The 17,933-nt window shown below is 52.8% G+C and overlaps 1 protein-coding gene across 1 annotated transcript in view; it reads left to right on the top strand.

Annotated features, from left to right (window-relative positions):
* The first annotated feature begins 679 nt into the window (after window positions 1-679).
* FA2H (fatty acid 2-hydroxylase) overlaps window positions 680-17,933 on the top strand; it is a 66,084-nt gene continuing 48,830 nt past the window's right edge. The window contains exon 1 of the mRNA XM_032977543.2: window positions 680-1,816. Coding sequence (XP_032833434.2) covers window positions 1,538-1,816 — 279 coding nt within the window. The 5' untranslated portion in view covers window positions 680-1,537. The remainder of the gene's footprint in view (window positions 1,817-17,933) is intronic.

The raw sequence follows: 17,933 nt of genomic DNA on the forward strand, positions 1-17,933 counted from the left end.
GCCCACCACTACCGCTCCCCAAGCAGCAGCAATGGAGGAGAGAGAAAGAGAGGCAGGGGAAGAGCGCGCGACTGTCCCTGGCCGGGCGTGATGGAGTGTGAGGGATGAGAGGGGAGGGGCGGGGAGTGTAGGGGAGGGGGTGAGGGATGAGAGGGGAGGGGTTGAGGATTGTGAGGGATGAGAGGGGAGGGGTTGAGGGATGAGAGGGGTTGAGGGATGAGAGGGGAGGGGGTGAGGGATGAGAGGGGAGGGGTTGAGGGATGAGAGGGGAGGGGGTGAGGAGTGTGAGGGATGAGAGGGGAGGGGTTGAGGGATGAGAGGGGAGGGGGTGAGGATTGTGAGGGATGAGAGGGGAGGGGTTGAGGGATGAGAGGGGAGGGGGTGAGGGATGAGAGGGGAGGGGTTGAGGATTGTGAGGGATGAGAGGGGAGGGGGTGAGGGATGAGAGGGGAGGGGGTGAGGGATGAGAGGGGAGGGGTTGAGGATTGTGAGGGATGAGAGGGGAGGGGGTGAGGGATGAGAGGGGAGGGGGTGAGGGATGAGAGGGGAGGGGGTGAGGATTGTGAGGGATGAGAGGGGAGGGGTTGAGGGATGAGAGGGGAGGGGTTGAGGATTGTGAGGGATGAGAGGGGAGGGGTTGAGGATTGTGAGGGATGAGAGAGAGGGGGGGGCGGCGTCATCGCGTGACGCGCCAGGTGAGCTCACCTGAGCGGTCCAACCCGTTCGTGGAGCTGATGGCCGCGCAGGGCGGCGTGAGGAGTGAGACGCGCGCGCAGAAACCTCCCACTCACAAAACCCCTCGTGGTTTGAGCGCGCCACGGATTACGGAGTCGCACTTACGCACGTGCAGCAGCAGCTGGGGACTGTAGCATCATTAGCTGCTGCTCATCACCGCGTTTATTTAAATCAATACATATAACAGACAAAAAAAAACCCCGTAAATTTAAACGTAAATTGAGCCCATCATTAGCGACTCGTAAAGCAACCGAAGTATTTTGAGGGCTAATCGCGAATATCTGTCGCGTGAAGTGATTCGTGGTGGGTTTGAAATCGACGAGCGTCATACTTTGGCGAGTTGTCGCGGCCGAGCCGCGAGTCGTGAACTTCCAAGAGGAGCCGAATCGCGGGCACGAGGAGGGGTGGGACAGACGGGCAGACAGACTCAGCGGCACGGAGGCAGCCCGCGCAGAGTGGGACACAAAGAGGCACGCGGCCACTCCCAGTGCTGCACAAGTGTGAGTCTGCACATCGCTCGAGCGGCAGCAGCAGCGGCAGCAGCGGCAACCACACGAGGAGCAGCAGCAGCAGCAAAAACCACCACCATCACCACCACCACCATCACCACCACCACCATCACCACCACCACCACCACCATCACCACCATCACCACCACCACCACCACCATCACCACCACCACCACCACCACCATCACCACCACCACCATCACCACCACCACCACCATCACCACCACCACCATCACCATCACCACCACCACCACCATCATCACCACCACCACCACCACTTCTAAACTCCCACGATGCTAAAGCTGAGCGCCCGCGAGGTTCGGAGCCACCGCTCGCTCGACTCGTGCTGGGTGGTGCGAGACGGTCGCGTGTTCGACGTCACCCGCTTCGTGCGCATGCACCCGGGCGGCGAGACGGCGCTGCTGCGACGGGCCGGCGCCGACGTGGGGCGGGCGATGCGCGGCGCGCCCCACAAGCACAGCCAGAACGCGTATCGCTGGCTCGAGCAGTACTGCATCGGGGAGCTTGCCGAGGACGACGACGAGGAGCCGCAGCAGGTGGAGGAGCTGGAGGTGAGTTTGTCGGGGATGTGCGCGGGGTCGAGCACCCCAACGCGGTGGCTCGGAGATGTTGACTACCTCGCCCGGTACGCAGGAGGGTCGTGGGGGAAGATCCCGACACTGACGCCTTCTGCTGTAGATTTGGAGTTTGCGTGTCTCTCTCTCCCATCATCATCACGGTGGCTAGGAGATGTTGACTACCTCGTCTGGTACGCAGGAGGGTCGTGGGTTGGATCCCGACCCTGACGCCTGCTGCTGCTGTATCTATATTTGTATATATATTTGGAGTTTGCGTCTCTCTCTCTCTCCCCGTGGTCACGTGGATTTTTCTCGGGGTCCTCCGGTTTTCCCCTCCACATTAAAAAAACCCCGCGCGTTTAGAGGATTTGGGTGTTATACATTTACACATGATGATGATGATGAGAAGCCAAATTGGTTGAGCTCTCATTTGCGGCCAGGTCGCTTCTGGAAGAGAGCAACACGTGTTAAGTTGATGACCACCAACAACCAGCACCGCACCTCCGATCAGCACGATTGGCTACGTAGGGTGCCAAAGAAGTTGAACATATACACGTAGGTGTCGGGCATGGGTGTGCTGCACGCCCTGGTTATGCCTCTGCTCCACAAAGACAAAGATCCCCCGTGTAGCTTGTAACAGACTGTAGGGGCAAGTGCTGTTAGCGAGTAGCACCTGTGAAGGCCAGTACGGTACACAATGGGATGGGTGGCCAGCACCACGGCCGGCCGCCTTTGTCTCCCCAGTGGCGATGTTTACTACACACCGCACCAGGTACTCATTTGAGGCCGAGTCGACCTAGGGGAGGTGCAGTACCGGCTAAGATAATCGTCACTGGTCGTCGTGAGCGGGAATCGAACTCGGCCGGGGCCGGGTTCGTAGCGCAGCGCGCGAATCGCTGCACCACCGCTCCCCCTTCTGCACACCACCAGCACCTACAGCACCTACAGCACCACCAGCACCTACAGCACCTACAGCACCACCAGCACCTACAGCACCACCAGCACATACAGCACCACCAGCACCTACAGCACCACCAGCACCTACAGCACCACCAGCACCTACAGCACCAGCAGCACCTGCAACACCTGCAGCACCTACAGCACCAACAGCACCTACAGCACCACCAGCACCACCAGCATCTACAGGACCACCAGGACCACCAGCACCAACAGCACCTACAGCACCAACAGCACCTACAACACCTGCAGCACCAGCAGCACCTACAGAAGCAATAGCAGTAGCAGCACCACCAGCACCTACAACACCTGCAGCACCAGCAGCACCTACAGAAGCAATAGCACCTACATCACCTACAGCACCACCAGCACCTACAGCACCACCAGCACCTACAACACCTACAGCACCACCAGCACCTACAGCACCTACAACACCTACAGCACCTACAACACCTACAGCACCACCAGCACCACCAGCACCTACAGCACTTACAACACCTACAGCACCTACAACACCTACAGAAGCAATAGTAGCAGCACCACCAGCACCTACAACACCTACAGCACCTACAGCACCTACAGAAGCAATAGCACCTACAACACCTACAGCACCACCAGCACCTACAACACCTACAGCACCTACAACACCTACAGAAGCAATAGCAGCAGCAGCAGCACCACCAGCACCTACAACACCTACAGCACCTACAGCACCTACAGCACCAACAGCATCTACAGAAGCAATAGCAGCAGCAGCGGGCTGATCGGCCGCGGGGCGACGCGAGTTAGAACTCGCGAGAGCTTCGTCTCGACTCTGGACGAGCTTTGGTTGTCCGCTGCTACTGCTGCTGCTGTTGCTGCTGTTGCTACTACTGCTGCTGCGGTTGGAACCAGGGGGGTGGGGGCGTGGTGGTGGTGTGGGCTGCGAACCGTCGCACGCGCGGGGTACACGCGGAGCGACGGGGTAGCGAGAGGGCGCGGTGGGCCACCGGGCTAGGAGATGTTTACTACCTCGCCTGGTGTGCAGGAGGTCTGCTGTATATTTGGAGTCTGCGTCTCTCTCTCTCTCTCCGTGGTCGCGTGGATTTGTCTCCGGGTCCTCCGGGGTTGTCCTCCGCATTCAGAATCGACGTCACGCGTTGTAGAGTTTGGCTGCTATACATTTCCACATGATGATGAAAAGCCTCTTAGTTGGGCTATACTTTGTGGCTATATCGTGTCTGAAAGAGAGTTGTCAAGCTCAGTGGGCATTACCCGGTGAAATTGTAGTTTTTTATGGCTTCACTACCCGTTCCGGTTACCGGTTCGTCTTAATTATCCGGAGCTGTGAACTATCCACTGCTAGATGTAGCCTCCCCCCCCCCTCCCTTAAGCCCTGGCTAGCCATCGCTTTACGCACGGGCTGAGAGTTGAACGCACGGTGGTGGACACATGATGCAAATCACTTCTTTACTATTTATCGGTGTGTAAACATGGCCGCTGGGGAGACAAAGGCGGCCGGGCGTGGTGCTGGCCACCCCACCCCCTCGTGCCATCCTTAATAGGTCCTGCTACTCGCTAACAGCACTTGCCCCAGCAGTCTGTTAAGGCCATACGGAGGGGTGTATTTGTCGTTTTGTGGGTCTCTGTGGAAGTTTAAGTGATGGGAAAGTGAGTGAGAGTGCTGAGTGTTGTGTGTTGTGTGTAAGCTCCGTGCTCGCAATTCGGATGTCCCCCTTCTGTTGACACCGACCACAAAGTGCGCGCCGAGTCACACTGCGAATGACGCCGCAGATTTACAGACGCACGCCACCAGAGTGCGATTGTGGCCGTGTGGACACGTGGCGAGATGTTAACTACCTCGCCTGGTATGCAGGAGGTCCCCGTGGGTTCGAACCCGACCCCGACGCCTACTGTATTTGGAGTCTGCGTATCATTCTCTCCGTGGTCGCGTGGATTTTTCCCTCCGGGTTTTCCCTCCGCGTTTAGATTGGACGTCGCCACGTGTTTTCGAGCGGTGGCTCTTCGCCTGGGGTGCACGCACCCCCGCCTGGGGGTGCGAGATGCCCTTTCTGAGAACCAAAGGGGAGGGGGGGGGGTGGTGGTTGCAGGCTGCAGTAAAGGTTAAGAACCACTGGTTTAAAATATTTGCCTGCCGCGCATTTGTATACGATGAGATCAGCCACTTGGGTTGAACACGTAGGGGGCTTTCCGACCAATATGACCCATAATACAGGGTGCTTTTTTTTGGGTGAGATCGCGAAAATGTATAGATGCGGCGTTAAAACCCGGCACCAGCCAATTAGGAAGCTTTATCACGTAAACAGAACATGCAAATTAGTTACGAGTACAGCACACCGGTGTGTTGGAGAGCAAATCCACAGATTGCAACATCGGCGTGCTGCACTAGTGACGAATTGGCCACGTTCTGTTTACGTGACAACCCTTACTAGTTAGCTGTGCCGGGTGGTGGCGGGTTTAACGACACAACATTTATATATTTACGCGATCTAACCCAAAAAAAACTGTATTATGGATCAGCCATGTCGTTGGACTATCATTTGTGATAGCCAGGTCGCTTCTGGCAGCTCAGTGGGCCTTACCTGGTAAAATAAAACCAAACAAGTTTAAAAAATATATATAATTTCAGTTGAAGGACACTCAATTTACTTGGCGGTCCAGATGTCTTGTGACCCACATTAATTCGCTCCGAACATATTTACCCCTCTGCTCTCCTCGTGTATGTTTGAAGAAAAAAAAACCTTACCCATTCAATCTAGATTTGTTTCGGATGGCTGATGCCGTAGTTGTTGGTGTTTCCTTGAGGAAGGGATCACAGCGAGCCTGTGGGCTTCGTGAAAGATCGCAAACCAGGTACAGAAACTAGCGAAAGATGTTCGAAAGCGTTTTCCTGAAAGATTTGATGACGACGGCGATCGCTCACGTTGCATTGCACACCCAAATGGCATGCAAACATATTAAGCCTTCGAGAATTGAATGGGGCGGAGGGGGGGTCACAAGACATCTGGACCAGCCTTGTCAGTATGTGCGGCCCCCCTTCAAAAGCAGGAGGAATTATCTTCTCGTGTATGGCGGCAGCAGCAGCAGCAATGTTGTTGCTGTTAGACAATGTCGAGGGTCTTCTTGCTGCTGCTGGTCACGACGAGATGGCTTCGTCAGAGAGAGAGAGAGAGGCTGTTCCTGTCGGTCTTCCTCCTCCTCCATGTACTTTTCTGAACCGCCTCTTGTTGTTGTTTAGTGTTGTTGTCCTTCCCCCGCACCGCGGTTGGCTACGTACGGCGCGAAAGAAGTTCCGCGTGCCTACTTTTCGCGCCCGCGGTGAATCTGTGAGCAAAGGGGGGGCGGCAGCATCCATCGATGGCCTCCTCTCCCGCAACGACTTCTGGCGTGGCACGCTGTGGGTGACGCGTTCCTTGCCGAGATTTCTCGTTCTGCTGACTCGCCCTGCGTCTGTGGTTGTGGAGCCTCCCACGCCCAGCAACCCCCCCCCCCCCACCAGGCAGGGCCACGTGAGCACCCCCGGTGCTCTTCATCAGTCACCGTGCCAAGGTGTGCCCCCCCCCCGCCCCCCAAATCCCCCTTCAGACTTGACACGCAGGCGCTGCTTGCTCGTCGCTGACACTCCCCTACCCCTCTCCCCCTCTCCCCCTACGACGTTCGCTGAGCCACAGGAGGCGTCGGTGGCTCAAAAACGCGCGGTGGCCAGCAACCAGCGGCGCCGTTCGAAGTTGTAGCGGATGAAGAGTTACGGGAACGCGTTTCTTGAAATGAGCGAGGTTTCTGTTGTTGTAAGGGCTTGGTGGGAGGGAGGAAGAGGAGGCGCGGGTTGCGGTGGCAGAGAGGAGATTCCGAAGTGGAACGGCGAGAGGGAAGTGGCAGAAAGAGAAGTGGGGGGGGGGGGGGGATGACCAGCAGTGGGGTTTGGTGGGTGGCTGAGTTATTGAGTGGGTGGCTGAGTTATTGAGTGAGTGGGTGGGTGGCTGAGTTATTGAGTTAGTGGGTGGCTGAGTTATTGAGTGAGTGGGTGGCTGAGTTATTGAGTGAGGGGGTGACTGAGTTATTGAGTGAGTGGGTGGCTGAGTGGGTGGCTGAGTTATTGAGTTAGTGGGTGGCTGAATTATTGAGTGAGTGGGTGGCTGAGTTATTGAGCGAGTGGGTGGCTGAGTTATTGAGCGAGTGGGTGGTTGAGTTTTTGAGCGAGTGGGTGGCTGAGTTATTGAGCGAGTGGGTGGCTGAGTTATTGAGTGAGTGGGTGGCTGAGTTACTGAGTGGGTGACTGAGTTATTGAGTGAGTGGGTGGCTGACTTATTGAGCGAGTGGGTGGCTGAGTTTTTGAGCGAGTGGATGGCTGAGTTACTGAGTGGGTGGATGAGTTATTGAGTGAGTGGGTGGCTGAGTTATTGAGCGAGTGGGTGGCTGAGTTATTGAGTGAGTGGGTGGCTGAGTTACTGAGTGGGTGGCTGAGTTATTGAGTGAGTGGGTGGCTGATTTATTGAGTGAGTGGGTGGCTGATTTATTGAGTGAGTGGGTGGCTGAGTTATTGAGCGAGTGGGTGGCTGAGTTATTGAGTGAGTGGGTGACTGAGTTACTGAGTGGGTGGCTGATTTATTGAGCGAGTGGGTGGCTGAGTTATTGAGCTAGTGGGTGGCTGAGTTATTGAGAGTGGGTGGCTGAGTTACTGAGTGGGTGGCTGAGTTATTGAGTGAGTGAGTGGCTGATTTATTGAGCGAGTGGGTGGCTGATTTATTGAGCGAGTGGGTGGCTGAGTTATTGAGCAAGTGGGTGGCTGAGTTATTGAGCAAGTGGGTGGCTGAGTTATTGAGCGAGTGGGTGATTGAACAATGACCCACATGAGTCGTGGTTGGCTCCGTACGGCGCGACAAAAGTTCCCCGTACATAGTTAAAGTGGCTACGTGAGTGAGTGAATGAGTGAGCGGATGAGAGACCGGAGGAAATCCTAGGGGGAGGGGGGGGGAGGACATTGAGACCCCACGCAGCCCGAGTCGGGGATGGAACCCCCCCACTAGGCCCTTCTCGCTGTGAGGCGCAGGAGTTACAACGACGGTACGGCCACCACCCCACCGGGGAAATCATGCAAATGAAATGCAAGCGAGGTGCTGATGCTGCTGCTACATTTGGGCTGATGCAGCAGACCGACGAGACCGATAAAGGCGATGCGTGTAAATTAACTCGGAGGGGTCCGCGTCTCCTGACAATTATTTGAATCGCCTATGGGGAGAGGGGGGGGGGCTGGGCCGGGGTCTGTGTTTTACCATTCATTCTTACCTGATGATGGTTGCTTGTGTTGCAACCGAAACGTTGTATTCTATTATTATTTGATTTTATTTTCTACGTGACTTTACCCGCAAGATCCAAGGAGCAGAATGGAAGCGTTGCGTTCTTCATCTCTGTGGCCGTTCTTGGGTCGCGGGCTTAGACGAATGCCGAGGAGGGGGGGGGGGGGGGGGGGGTAACGATTGACTGTAACAGAAGAGAGAGAGAGAGAAAGACAATCCCACCAACACTCTGTTCATAACAATCCCACCAACACTCTGTTCATAACAATCCCACCAACACTCTGTTCATTACAATCCCACCAACACTCTGTTCATAACAATCCCACCAACACTCTGTTCATAACAATCCCACCAACACTCTGTTCATAACAATCCTACCAACACTCTGTTCATAACAATCCCACCAACACTCTGTTCATAACAATCCCACCAACACTCTGTTCATAACAATCCCACCAACACTCTGTTCATAACAATCCCACCAACACTCTGTTCATAACAATCCCACCAACACTCTGTTCATAACAATCCCACCAACACTCTGTTCATAACAATCCCACCAACACTCTGTTCATAACAATCCCACCAACACTCTGTTCATAACAATCCCACCAACACTCTGTTCATAACAATCCCACCAACACTCTGTTCATAACAATCCCACCAACACTCTGTTCATAACAATCCCACCAACACTCTGTTCATAACAATCCCACCAACACTCTGTTCATAACAATCCCACCAACACTCTGTTCATAACAATCCCACCAACACTCTGTTCATAACAATCCCACCAACACTCTGTTCATAACAATCCCACCAACACTCTGTTCATAACAATACCACCAACACTCTGTTCATAACAATACCACCAACACTCTGTTCATAACAATCCCATCAACACTCTGTTCATAACAATCCCACCAAAACTCTGTTCATAACAATCCCACCAACACTCTGTTCATAACAATCCCACCAGCACTCTGTTCATAACAATCCCACCAACACTCTGTTCATAACAATCCCACCAACACTCTGTTCATAACAATCCCACCAACACTCTGTTCATAACAATCCCACCAACACTCTGTTCATAACAATCCCACCAACACTCTGTTCATAATTGATGAATGTCAAGCAGAGGAGGCAAGCGAGTGATGCCAATCTCTCCCCTCCGCTGAGTCGCGCATCCGTGATGCGCCGTGTAAGGAAACACGATTGTGCCCGTCGCAAATTTGTCCCGAGTTGTACGCACGTGTGTGTGTGTCTTAGTGTGTGTGTCTTATTAGTGTGTGAGTGTGTGTGACTGTGTGTCTTATTAGTGTGTGTGACTGTGTGTGTCTTATTAGTGTGTGTGACTGTGTGTGTATTATTAGTGTGTGTGACTGTGTGTGTCTTATTAGTGTGTGTGACTGTGTGTGTCTTAGTGTGTGTGTCTTAGTGTGTGTGTCTTAGTGTGTGTGTCTTAGTGTGTGTGTCTTTGTCTTTGTGTCTTATTAGTGTGTGTGGATGTGTGTGACTGTGTGTGGGGAGCGGTTGTGTAGCGGTTAGAGCGCTGCGCTATAAACCCGGCGATCCGAGTTCAATTCCCGCTCACGGCCAACACCAGTGGCGATTATCTGAACCGGTCCTGGGCCTCCCCTAGGTCGACTCAGCCTCAAATGAGTACCTGGTGCGGTGTGTAAACATCGCCACTGGGGAGACAAAGGCGACCGGGCGTGGTGCTGGCCACCCTCCCCCTCGTGTGCCGTTCCGGCCTTCCATAGGTGCTGCTCGCTAACAGCACTTGCCCCTACAGTCTGTGTGGTGGGGAGGGGATAGTGCAATGGCGAATAACCTGAACTATCCCAGGCCCTGCCCTAGGCTGACTCGACCTGACAAGAGTTACCTGGCAGAGTGTAAACATCGGTAGCAGCCGTGGGGGTTGAAACGCATTGATTTTACGTTTGCGCAATATTTCCCCATTGCTCGCGCGGCATATGTTTGCTCCGATTTCTGTTTGCTTCACCGCTGGGGGGGGGGGGGCTATTTGTTCCTCCCCCCCCCCCCTATTGTCATCTCGGTGACCCAGGGGCCACTCTTACAAATGGGACTTCATCCCCGGCCTCTTGAGCTTCTCACCTGGACAAACAAGATGCACTTGGGACTTGGCACAAAGGTGGCCTGGGTGGGGTCCTACCCTCGCCACCCCTTTGTGCGCCGTGCCGGTCTAGCTAGTAGTGTTCTCACTCTGCCAGAAGCACTTGCTCCAACAGTTTGTCGAAGGCTACACAGTGGGGCGGGGGGGGGGGTCTTTGTGCGTGCCACCTATGATTTCATTCTGAAGCCGGTCGCTGCTTTTCTCTCTCTCTCTCTTTCTCTCCGAGATGTTGGGGGCATTTGGGTCACCGTCCAACCGAAGCGGGCGACACGGCTTGACCCCGCACCCCCAACGTCTGCGGATTGCCCCATCGCCCTGGCATAGGCGGCGCCGTGACTCTGGGTTGACGGGGAGGGGGGAAGCATCTTGCCTGGGTGTGGTGCGCTGTATTATTTTGCTGCTATAAATGTCCAAATGATGGGCAACTTTGTTGCGCTATCATTTGTGGCCAGGTCACTTCTGAAAGAGAGCTACACAGCTGCGTGGGCTTCACCTGGTAAAATAAATGCAAAATGTTAACATGCGTTGAGATTATTTAGGTTATTTTGGTGCTATGAATGTCCAAATGATAGGCCACTTTTTGTTGACTTATCATTTGTGGTAGCCCGGTAGCTTCTGAAAAACAAGTGAATATCTCGGTGGGCTTAGCCTGGTAGGATGGGGATGGTTTCGTGTTGACTCTGTTATGTGTTTGGGTGATTTGTTTACATTTCTTACACTTTGTAGTGCTATCGTGTTTGTGTACTGTGTGTTGCTGTGATGTACTTACACGCCCCTTCTGGACATCTGTGACAAAAGAGCTTTACAGCTCATCTGATTCCTCCAGTAATAAATAAAGATTCTGACTCCGCCGACCGTACGCTCCGTGGGTCGCCAACCGATAGAGGCCAGCGCCGAACGGAATCCTCCTTGTGGAAAGAACCGCGAGACGTGGTCTGCCATCGTTCTCTCCACGATGGATCGGGACCTCCATCGCCCGTGGGTTCCTCGTGCGGTGTTACCCGCACCGTGGACCCAAAGACGCGCCCGGCTTCGCTGCGGAATGTGGCGAAGAAACATTCCCAGCGGCGATGTCGGCATCTGGCGGGGAACGGCAAACGCAGTTCTACAGGAACTTGTGGTTTTTGCATAATGGCGAAGGTGCAGATGGTACTCCGTGGACGCCGAGCTGCTTGCACGTGTTTGTGGTTGTTGTTTGTTGTTGTTTGTTGTTGTTGTTTGTTGTTGTTGGTTGTGGTTGTTTGTTGTTGTTTGTTGTTTGTGTTGGTGTTTGTTTGTGTTTGTTGGTGTTTGTTGTTGGTTGTTGTTGTTGGTTGTTGTGGTTGGTTGTTGTGGTTGTTGTGGTTGTTGTTGGTTGTTGTTGTTGTTGTTGAAACTCTACGCTGAATTTCTGGCCGGCGCTCAGTTGTCTGTTGCGATGGGGCTGGTCTGTATGTCGAACTTCTGTCGTAAATCGTGCTCCTCATCAAACATCGCCACTAGGGAGACAAAGGCGGCCGGGCGTGGTGCTGGCCACCCACCCCCTCGTGTGCCGTGCCGGCCTTCATAGGTGCTCGCTAACAGCACTTGCCCCTACAGTCTGTTAAGGCTACACGGGGGATCTTTGTCTTCGTGTGTGAATATTTGAGCGAGTGTGTGAAGTTTGTGCGTGTATGTTGAATTTATTTCGCACCATACGTAGCCAATCAAGCTCATTGGAGGTGTTCTCCCTCCTGCTCTTCGTGGTTTTGCCTTCGGCTTCTCTGGTGTCCATCCACAACAACACCCCCCTGCACACCCATACAATGTCACCGGTATTGGCCAAAGCAACATCCCCAATGCTGCCAAATGACACTGTAAATTACTCGCTTGGGATCACGCAGCAGCAGCAGCTACATCACCTCCCCCCCCCTCCCCAACTGTGATGACTGGGCAGGGCCCTCCTGAACTAGAGTCTCGAGACTCTGAGGCTTTCCCGGGTAAAACAGGCGCAGCGATTTGAATGCGAACTATTATGATGAATCACGGTGTGGCTATTACCTCCCTATTCTGAGATTTCCGCAGCTTCGCAGCGTTTGACCAGCGGCGTGCGGCGTGTTGTAGGGGGTGTTTAGAAACGTGCGCTTGGAGTGTTTGGCCGATGTGACTTGTCCGCGTTGACGACGGCGATGACGATCGTCCACTTTGCGTCGAGCTATCATTTGTTAAAGTCAGGTCGCTTCGATTTATCGCACCTCCGATTAGCACGGTTGGGGCTACGTGCGGTACGAAATAGGGTCAACGTACGTACACACAGGACCCATAGACTCATAAAGATACCCATAAACTTAGCCATACAAACTGACCCATAGATTAGCATACTTTGTGTAAAAGAGTTTTAGAAAGCTCGGTGAGCCTTCCCCGGTACAAAAAAAGTAAAAAAAAAAGATAGCCGAGTTTATTGCCAGAAAGGGTAAAACCTATTCTTATTTTTTTCATTATTTGATACTGGCGAAAAAAAGTTCCCAATGTGAGTTTACAATTCAAATGCACGTTGGTTGTGGACTTCAATGCGTCGGTGGTGGTACTGTCTCCGGCGTGGTTGTATAAGAGCAGAACAATAAACCCACCCGCAGCTGCACATTTACAGAGCAAGGCGGAGGGGGCAGAACGACCGGTTTGTTGTGCAAGTCGCCCATTCGCATTCCAAGAGTCACCATCCGCGTCTCGTTTCGCCGCTGCGCACAGCCCCTTAGCCCAGGCGGGGCATTCCGGCCTCGCCTCTGAGCCCACAGAACCGACCAGTCGGTCAAGATCTCAAACTCGTTCCTGAAGAGGGTGATGGAGGTGTAGGAGGAGCAGTGCCGGATGAAGCTCGTGCGGAGGCCTGGAGCATGATGTTATAAAGGGGGCTCGAAATATAAAAAAACGCGTAAATATTAAAACACATACATATATTTTACTTGCATAGTAAAGTAATTGTGTTTTTTTTATTTGCTATACAGCCTGATAATACGACAAATCGCTAACCTTAAACACCCAGTCGTTCATAAAAGTTGAAGGCGGTATAGTACTACAGCAATAGAGCAAGTGCAGAATCACTGAATCGGAATTGATAGCTTGAAATCATTTAGCGCGGGGCCCTTGAAAGTGCGGGGCCCGTAGCTACTACACATGTGTAGCTAGTAGTAGCTACTACACATGTGTAGTAGTAGCTACTACACATGTGTAGTAGTAGCTACTACTACACATGTGTAGTAGCTACATGTGTAGTAGCTACTACTGCTACTACTACTGTAGCTACTACACATGTAGCTGTGTAGCTACTACACATGTGTAGCTACTAGGATCATCCGGCACTGAGGAGGAGGGGTGGGGAGGCGATTATTTATGTATTTATGCTGAGGGCTGCCAATTCCTATGCACGGCAGTGTGCAGGGTGGCCCGGATGTCTTGTGACACCCCATTTCATTCGCTAACACTTAATATTTTACCGATTTATTTAAAACATACATTAATATATTATTTAAAACATACATTAATGGGGGGGGGGGGGAGGTTAAAAGACACCTGTACCACACTGTTATAACACCAGCAATGTGACACCGTGAGTTTGTGAGGTAGTTAAATGAAAACTAAACGTGTATTTGTATTTTACCAGGTAAAGCCCACTGAGCTATGGTCGCTCTTTCTCAGAAGCGACCTGGCTGTCACGAATGTTAGCGAAGCGGGGTCATCGTCATCATGATCATCACGTGGACATTCACAGCATCCAAACACTCTAAATGCGCGACGTTGATTCTACATTTGGAGGGACCCGGAGACAAATCCACGCGACCATGAAGAGAGAGAGAGAGAGACACGCAAACTCCAAATACACAGCAGCAGCGGCGGGCATCACGGTCGGGACCGAACCCACGACCTCCTGTACACCGGGCGAGGTAGTTAACATCTCCTAGCCACTGCAGCAAAGGCGACTGGCTGTGCTGTGTACCTGTGCTGTGCACCTGTACTTTACTATGCCATCACTGTTTCTGGAGTCTGGCTTTGCCCGTGGGCCCCGTGACCACGAGTTAACCCACGATGATGACGACTGCCGCCCCCCCCCCCCCCCCCGGTATCCCCTGACCTGGGGTCAATTGTCATCCAAGGAAGCAGTTATCTTCGGCCGAAATAACAATAAACAGATTTCACCGTGATCGTGGTTCACAGCCGCCGCCGCCGCCTATGTCGCAGCCTCTCTCCGGCATGCCTTCATCGCTCAAGGGCGGAGGGTTGAATGGCCATAATTCACCACGCTGGTCAGTGTGGGGTTGGTGGAGGAAGGAGGTGATGGTGGGGGGCAGTGCCGGATTATCCTAGTAGCAAAAGCAACTACGTATGCTACGGGCCCCCCGCACTTTCAAGGGCCCCGCGCTAAATGCGTTCAAGCTATCAATTCCGGTTCAGTGATTCTGCACTTGCTCTATTACTATAGTACTATACCGCCTTCAACTTTTACGAACGACTGGGTGTTTAAGGTTAGCGATTTGTCGTATTATCTGGCTGTGTAGCAAATGAAAAAAATACAATTACTTTACTCTGCCAGTTAAAAATTAGTGTTTTAATATTTACGTGTTTTTTTATTTATTTAGGGCCCCTTTATAACAACATGCATCAGGCCCCGCACTCGCTTCATCCGGAACTGGTGGGGGTGGGGGACGGACTCGGGGCGTGGATACGGGGCAGGACAACTTCAGATATCGCCCGCCACTCACTGCTGATGATCGCTGTGGCTGTAAGTCAAACTCGGGTCTGAATTGGTCAGAACGATCCAAAATAAATACAAATATCAGGCTCGGATGAACGCCATTTCGGATGATCCTGATTAATAATATTTTTTTTCGGATTATTCCGCAAAGGGCGATTTCAGTAAATAAGCAACTTCTGACGTTTTTCCACGAAAAAAAATCCGTGTCGCGTGACATCGAATGGCGCCGATATCGTGAACTCGAAGGTCCATCCCGTGGTGTATCATTCGGTTGCCAATGTGTGCCGTGCAGGTGAATTCTGGGTGTCCTATACCTCATCATCACCTCATTAACATGGTCGTCAGGTGGCCAGGTGCGCCTATGACCTCACTCATGAGGCTCCTCACATGACTCATCACCTCATGACGTGGGAGGGTGTCACATGAGCCGGCATGCCGTGTGAGGGCTCCTGCTAGGTCGTTCTCAGGACCATGAATACCTCTCTTCCTGTTTAACGTGTTGCAACAGTGTATGTCTCATTACGATTACTTAACAGCAGCGTCGAGATATGTCGACTACCTCGCCTGGTATGCAGGAGTTCATAGGTTCGATCCTGACCACAGTCTATTTGGAGTTTGCGTATCCCACTCTCCCCGTGGTGGCCGCGTGGATTTTTCTCCGGGTCCTCCGATTTTTCCCTCCACATTTAGAATCAACATCATGCGCGAAGATTATTTTGACTGCTCTAAATTCCGCACGGCGAGCCACTTCGTTGAGCGATCAGCTGTGATAGCTAGGTCGCTTCTGCAAAAGATCTACATAGCTCGGTGGGCGTCACCTGGCCAAATAAAAAAAATTGTTTATCGTTCACTGAAAATGAGATCCTTCGTTCTAGCCGTGCGCATAATGCGTGCAAATATCAAAAGCGTTCGTGATATGATTTTGTATTTGTTATTCCCGGGAGAATGTCTGCCCCTTACACCCCGCTACTTGTGACCATACCGGTTTGTGGGGCTCACAGCGACAAGGGTCGCTGGCCCAACGGAATGAGGAGCGTCGCGAGCTGCAGGAATGCGGCAAAGGCAAACGCAATATCACACCGAGGGGAAAGGCAAAACAAACGGACCGATGGAGTCGGGGAGAGGAGAGACGCTGGCAGGGAGAATATTGAGACGGAAAGCTTTCACATGATGGTGGTCGCCTGCCCCGTGCAAGGTATCGCAGACTCGGCGGGCCTCCGTACGGATGTTGAACTTCTTTCGCACCGTACGTAGCACACCGTGCTAATCGGAGGTGCGGGCGGGCGGGGGCGGGGGGGGGGGGAACAATCTATAAACACAACACCAAACAGTTCTAAAGAAATTAGTTATCCAATGGAGATTTTGAAAGGGGCAGCATGGGAAACATCGGTGGGGGTGGGCCAGACTGAAGCGAGCCACAATCAGAGTGACTGCTATCTCCTGGACGTGGTGTATCGCACCCGGTGCACTCCGGTGATATTCGGACAGACTTGAAAGCAAAGGTGAGGGTTTTATATTTTTGTTGCTTTGGCGTTAAAATCACGGCTTCCGTCGCAATGCGCGGATAAGGAGACTCTCATATGCAAAGAAGGGTTCGAGTAGAATTCTTCCCCTTATCCGTGCCCTTCTTGCTCCCTGTTATCCGCTATTTACTCGCATTGCAAAACGGCTTCCAAGTGTCCGCAATCTAATTGGTTAAACGAGCAGCGTCCATCGACAAACTCGTCCAATGGACGTCCGCAGGTGTTTCTTCACGGGTAGCCGGAGAACACAAACTTGTGGATAACGTGGCCCGAGATTGCCAGCCCCCTTCCCACCCCTCACCAAGGTCACCACCCCTCACCAAGGTCACCACCCCTCACCAAGGTCACCACCCCTCACCAAGGTCACCACCCCACCTGGGTCTCGACTCAGTCCGGGGATTGGCATCGGTCGGTCTTCTTCGAGTGTCAGGAACTGATTTGTAGCAAGATCTGGTGATAATTCTGTCGAACGCTTGTTCACCGTTGACCGCACAGATTCGATGGACCCCTGGGAGTGCCGAGCGAGCAATACGGCTCGTGTTATGCGGCTCATTCACGAAACTCGAACTAAACAATGAAGTATTTTTATTCGACCAGGTAAGGCCCCCCACTGAGCTGTGTAGCTCTTTTTCAGAAGCGACTCTGGCTATCACAGCTGATAGCTCAACGGAGTGGCTTCTCATCATTGTGTGGACATTTGTTAGTAGCCAAATACTCTAAACGCGTGTTGCCAAGTCTACATGTGGAGGGGAAAAACGGAGGACCCGGGAAAAAAAAACATCCACACGACCACGGGAAGAGAGGCATCCAAACTCCACATAGACGGCTTCAGGGTCAGGATTGAACCCACGACCTCTTGTATACTTGGCGAGGTAGTTAACATCTCTCCACCGCTGGAGATAAGAGGTGTTATAGTCCACACCAGCCTGTTGCAATAAAAACAGGAGCGATTAAACGTTGGGGATGCAGAGGGTGGCGATGCGGTGGCGTCCCAGACGGAAGGGCCTGAGTTCGATTCCCGACTCTGGCGCCGATCCGTGTGTGGAGTTTATACGCCGCCCCCCCCCCCCCCCCGCTCGCCACTTCCGCTGAGTTTGAGTGCATGGGAAGTTGACCCCGCTAACACCACTTGCTCCCAACAGTCTGTTGAAGCTATACAGGGGATATTTGTCGTGTGTGTGTGTGTGTAAGCGTGGGGAGCAGTGGCACACAGCGGTTAGTCGAGAGAGTATCAGGGTGTCGGTGAGTGTGCTGTTTTTATTCTCTCATACTGTTTTGCATGGGTTTTCGCTCCGGGTTGTTCGGATTCCTTCTGAAACTAACCCCCCCCCCCCTACCACCCCCATACATTGTACGTAGGTTTAACTTCTTTCGCACCATACGTAGACAACCGTGATCATCGCAGGTGCGGGGGGAAGGACGGAAACAACTAAACACAAAAAGCAGTTCTCAAGAAATGCGTGTTTTGGACGTAACTCGCATTGGC

The sequence above is a fragment of the Petromyzon marinus genome, chromosome 63, assembly GCF_048934315.1.
Source record: "Petromyzon marinus isolate PM22_M1 ecotype Great Lakes invasive population chromosome 63, UKy_Petmar_22M1.pri1.0, whole genome shotgun sequence".
NCBI lineage: Eukaryota > Metazoa > Chordata > Hyperoartia > Petromyzontiformes > Petromyzontidae > Petromyzon > Petromyzon marinus.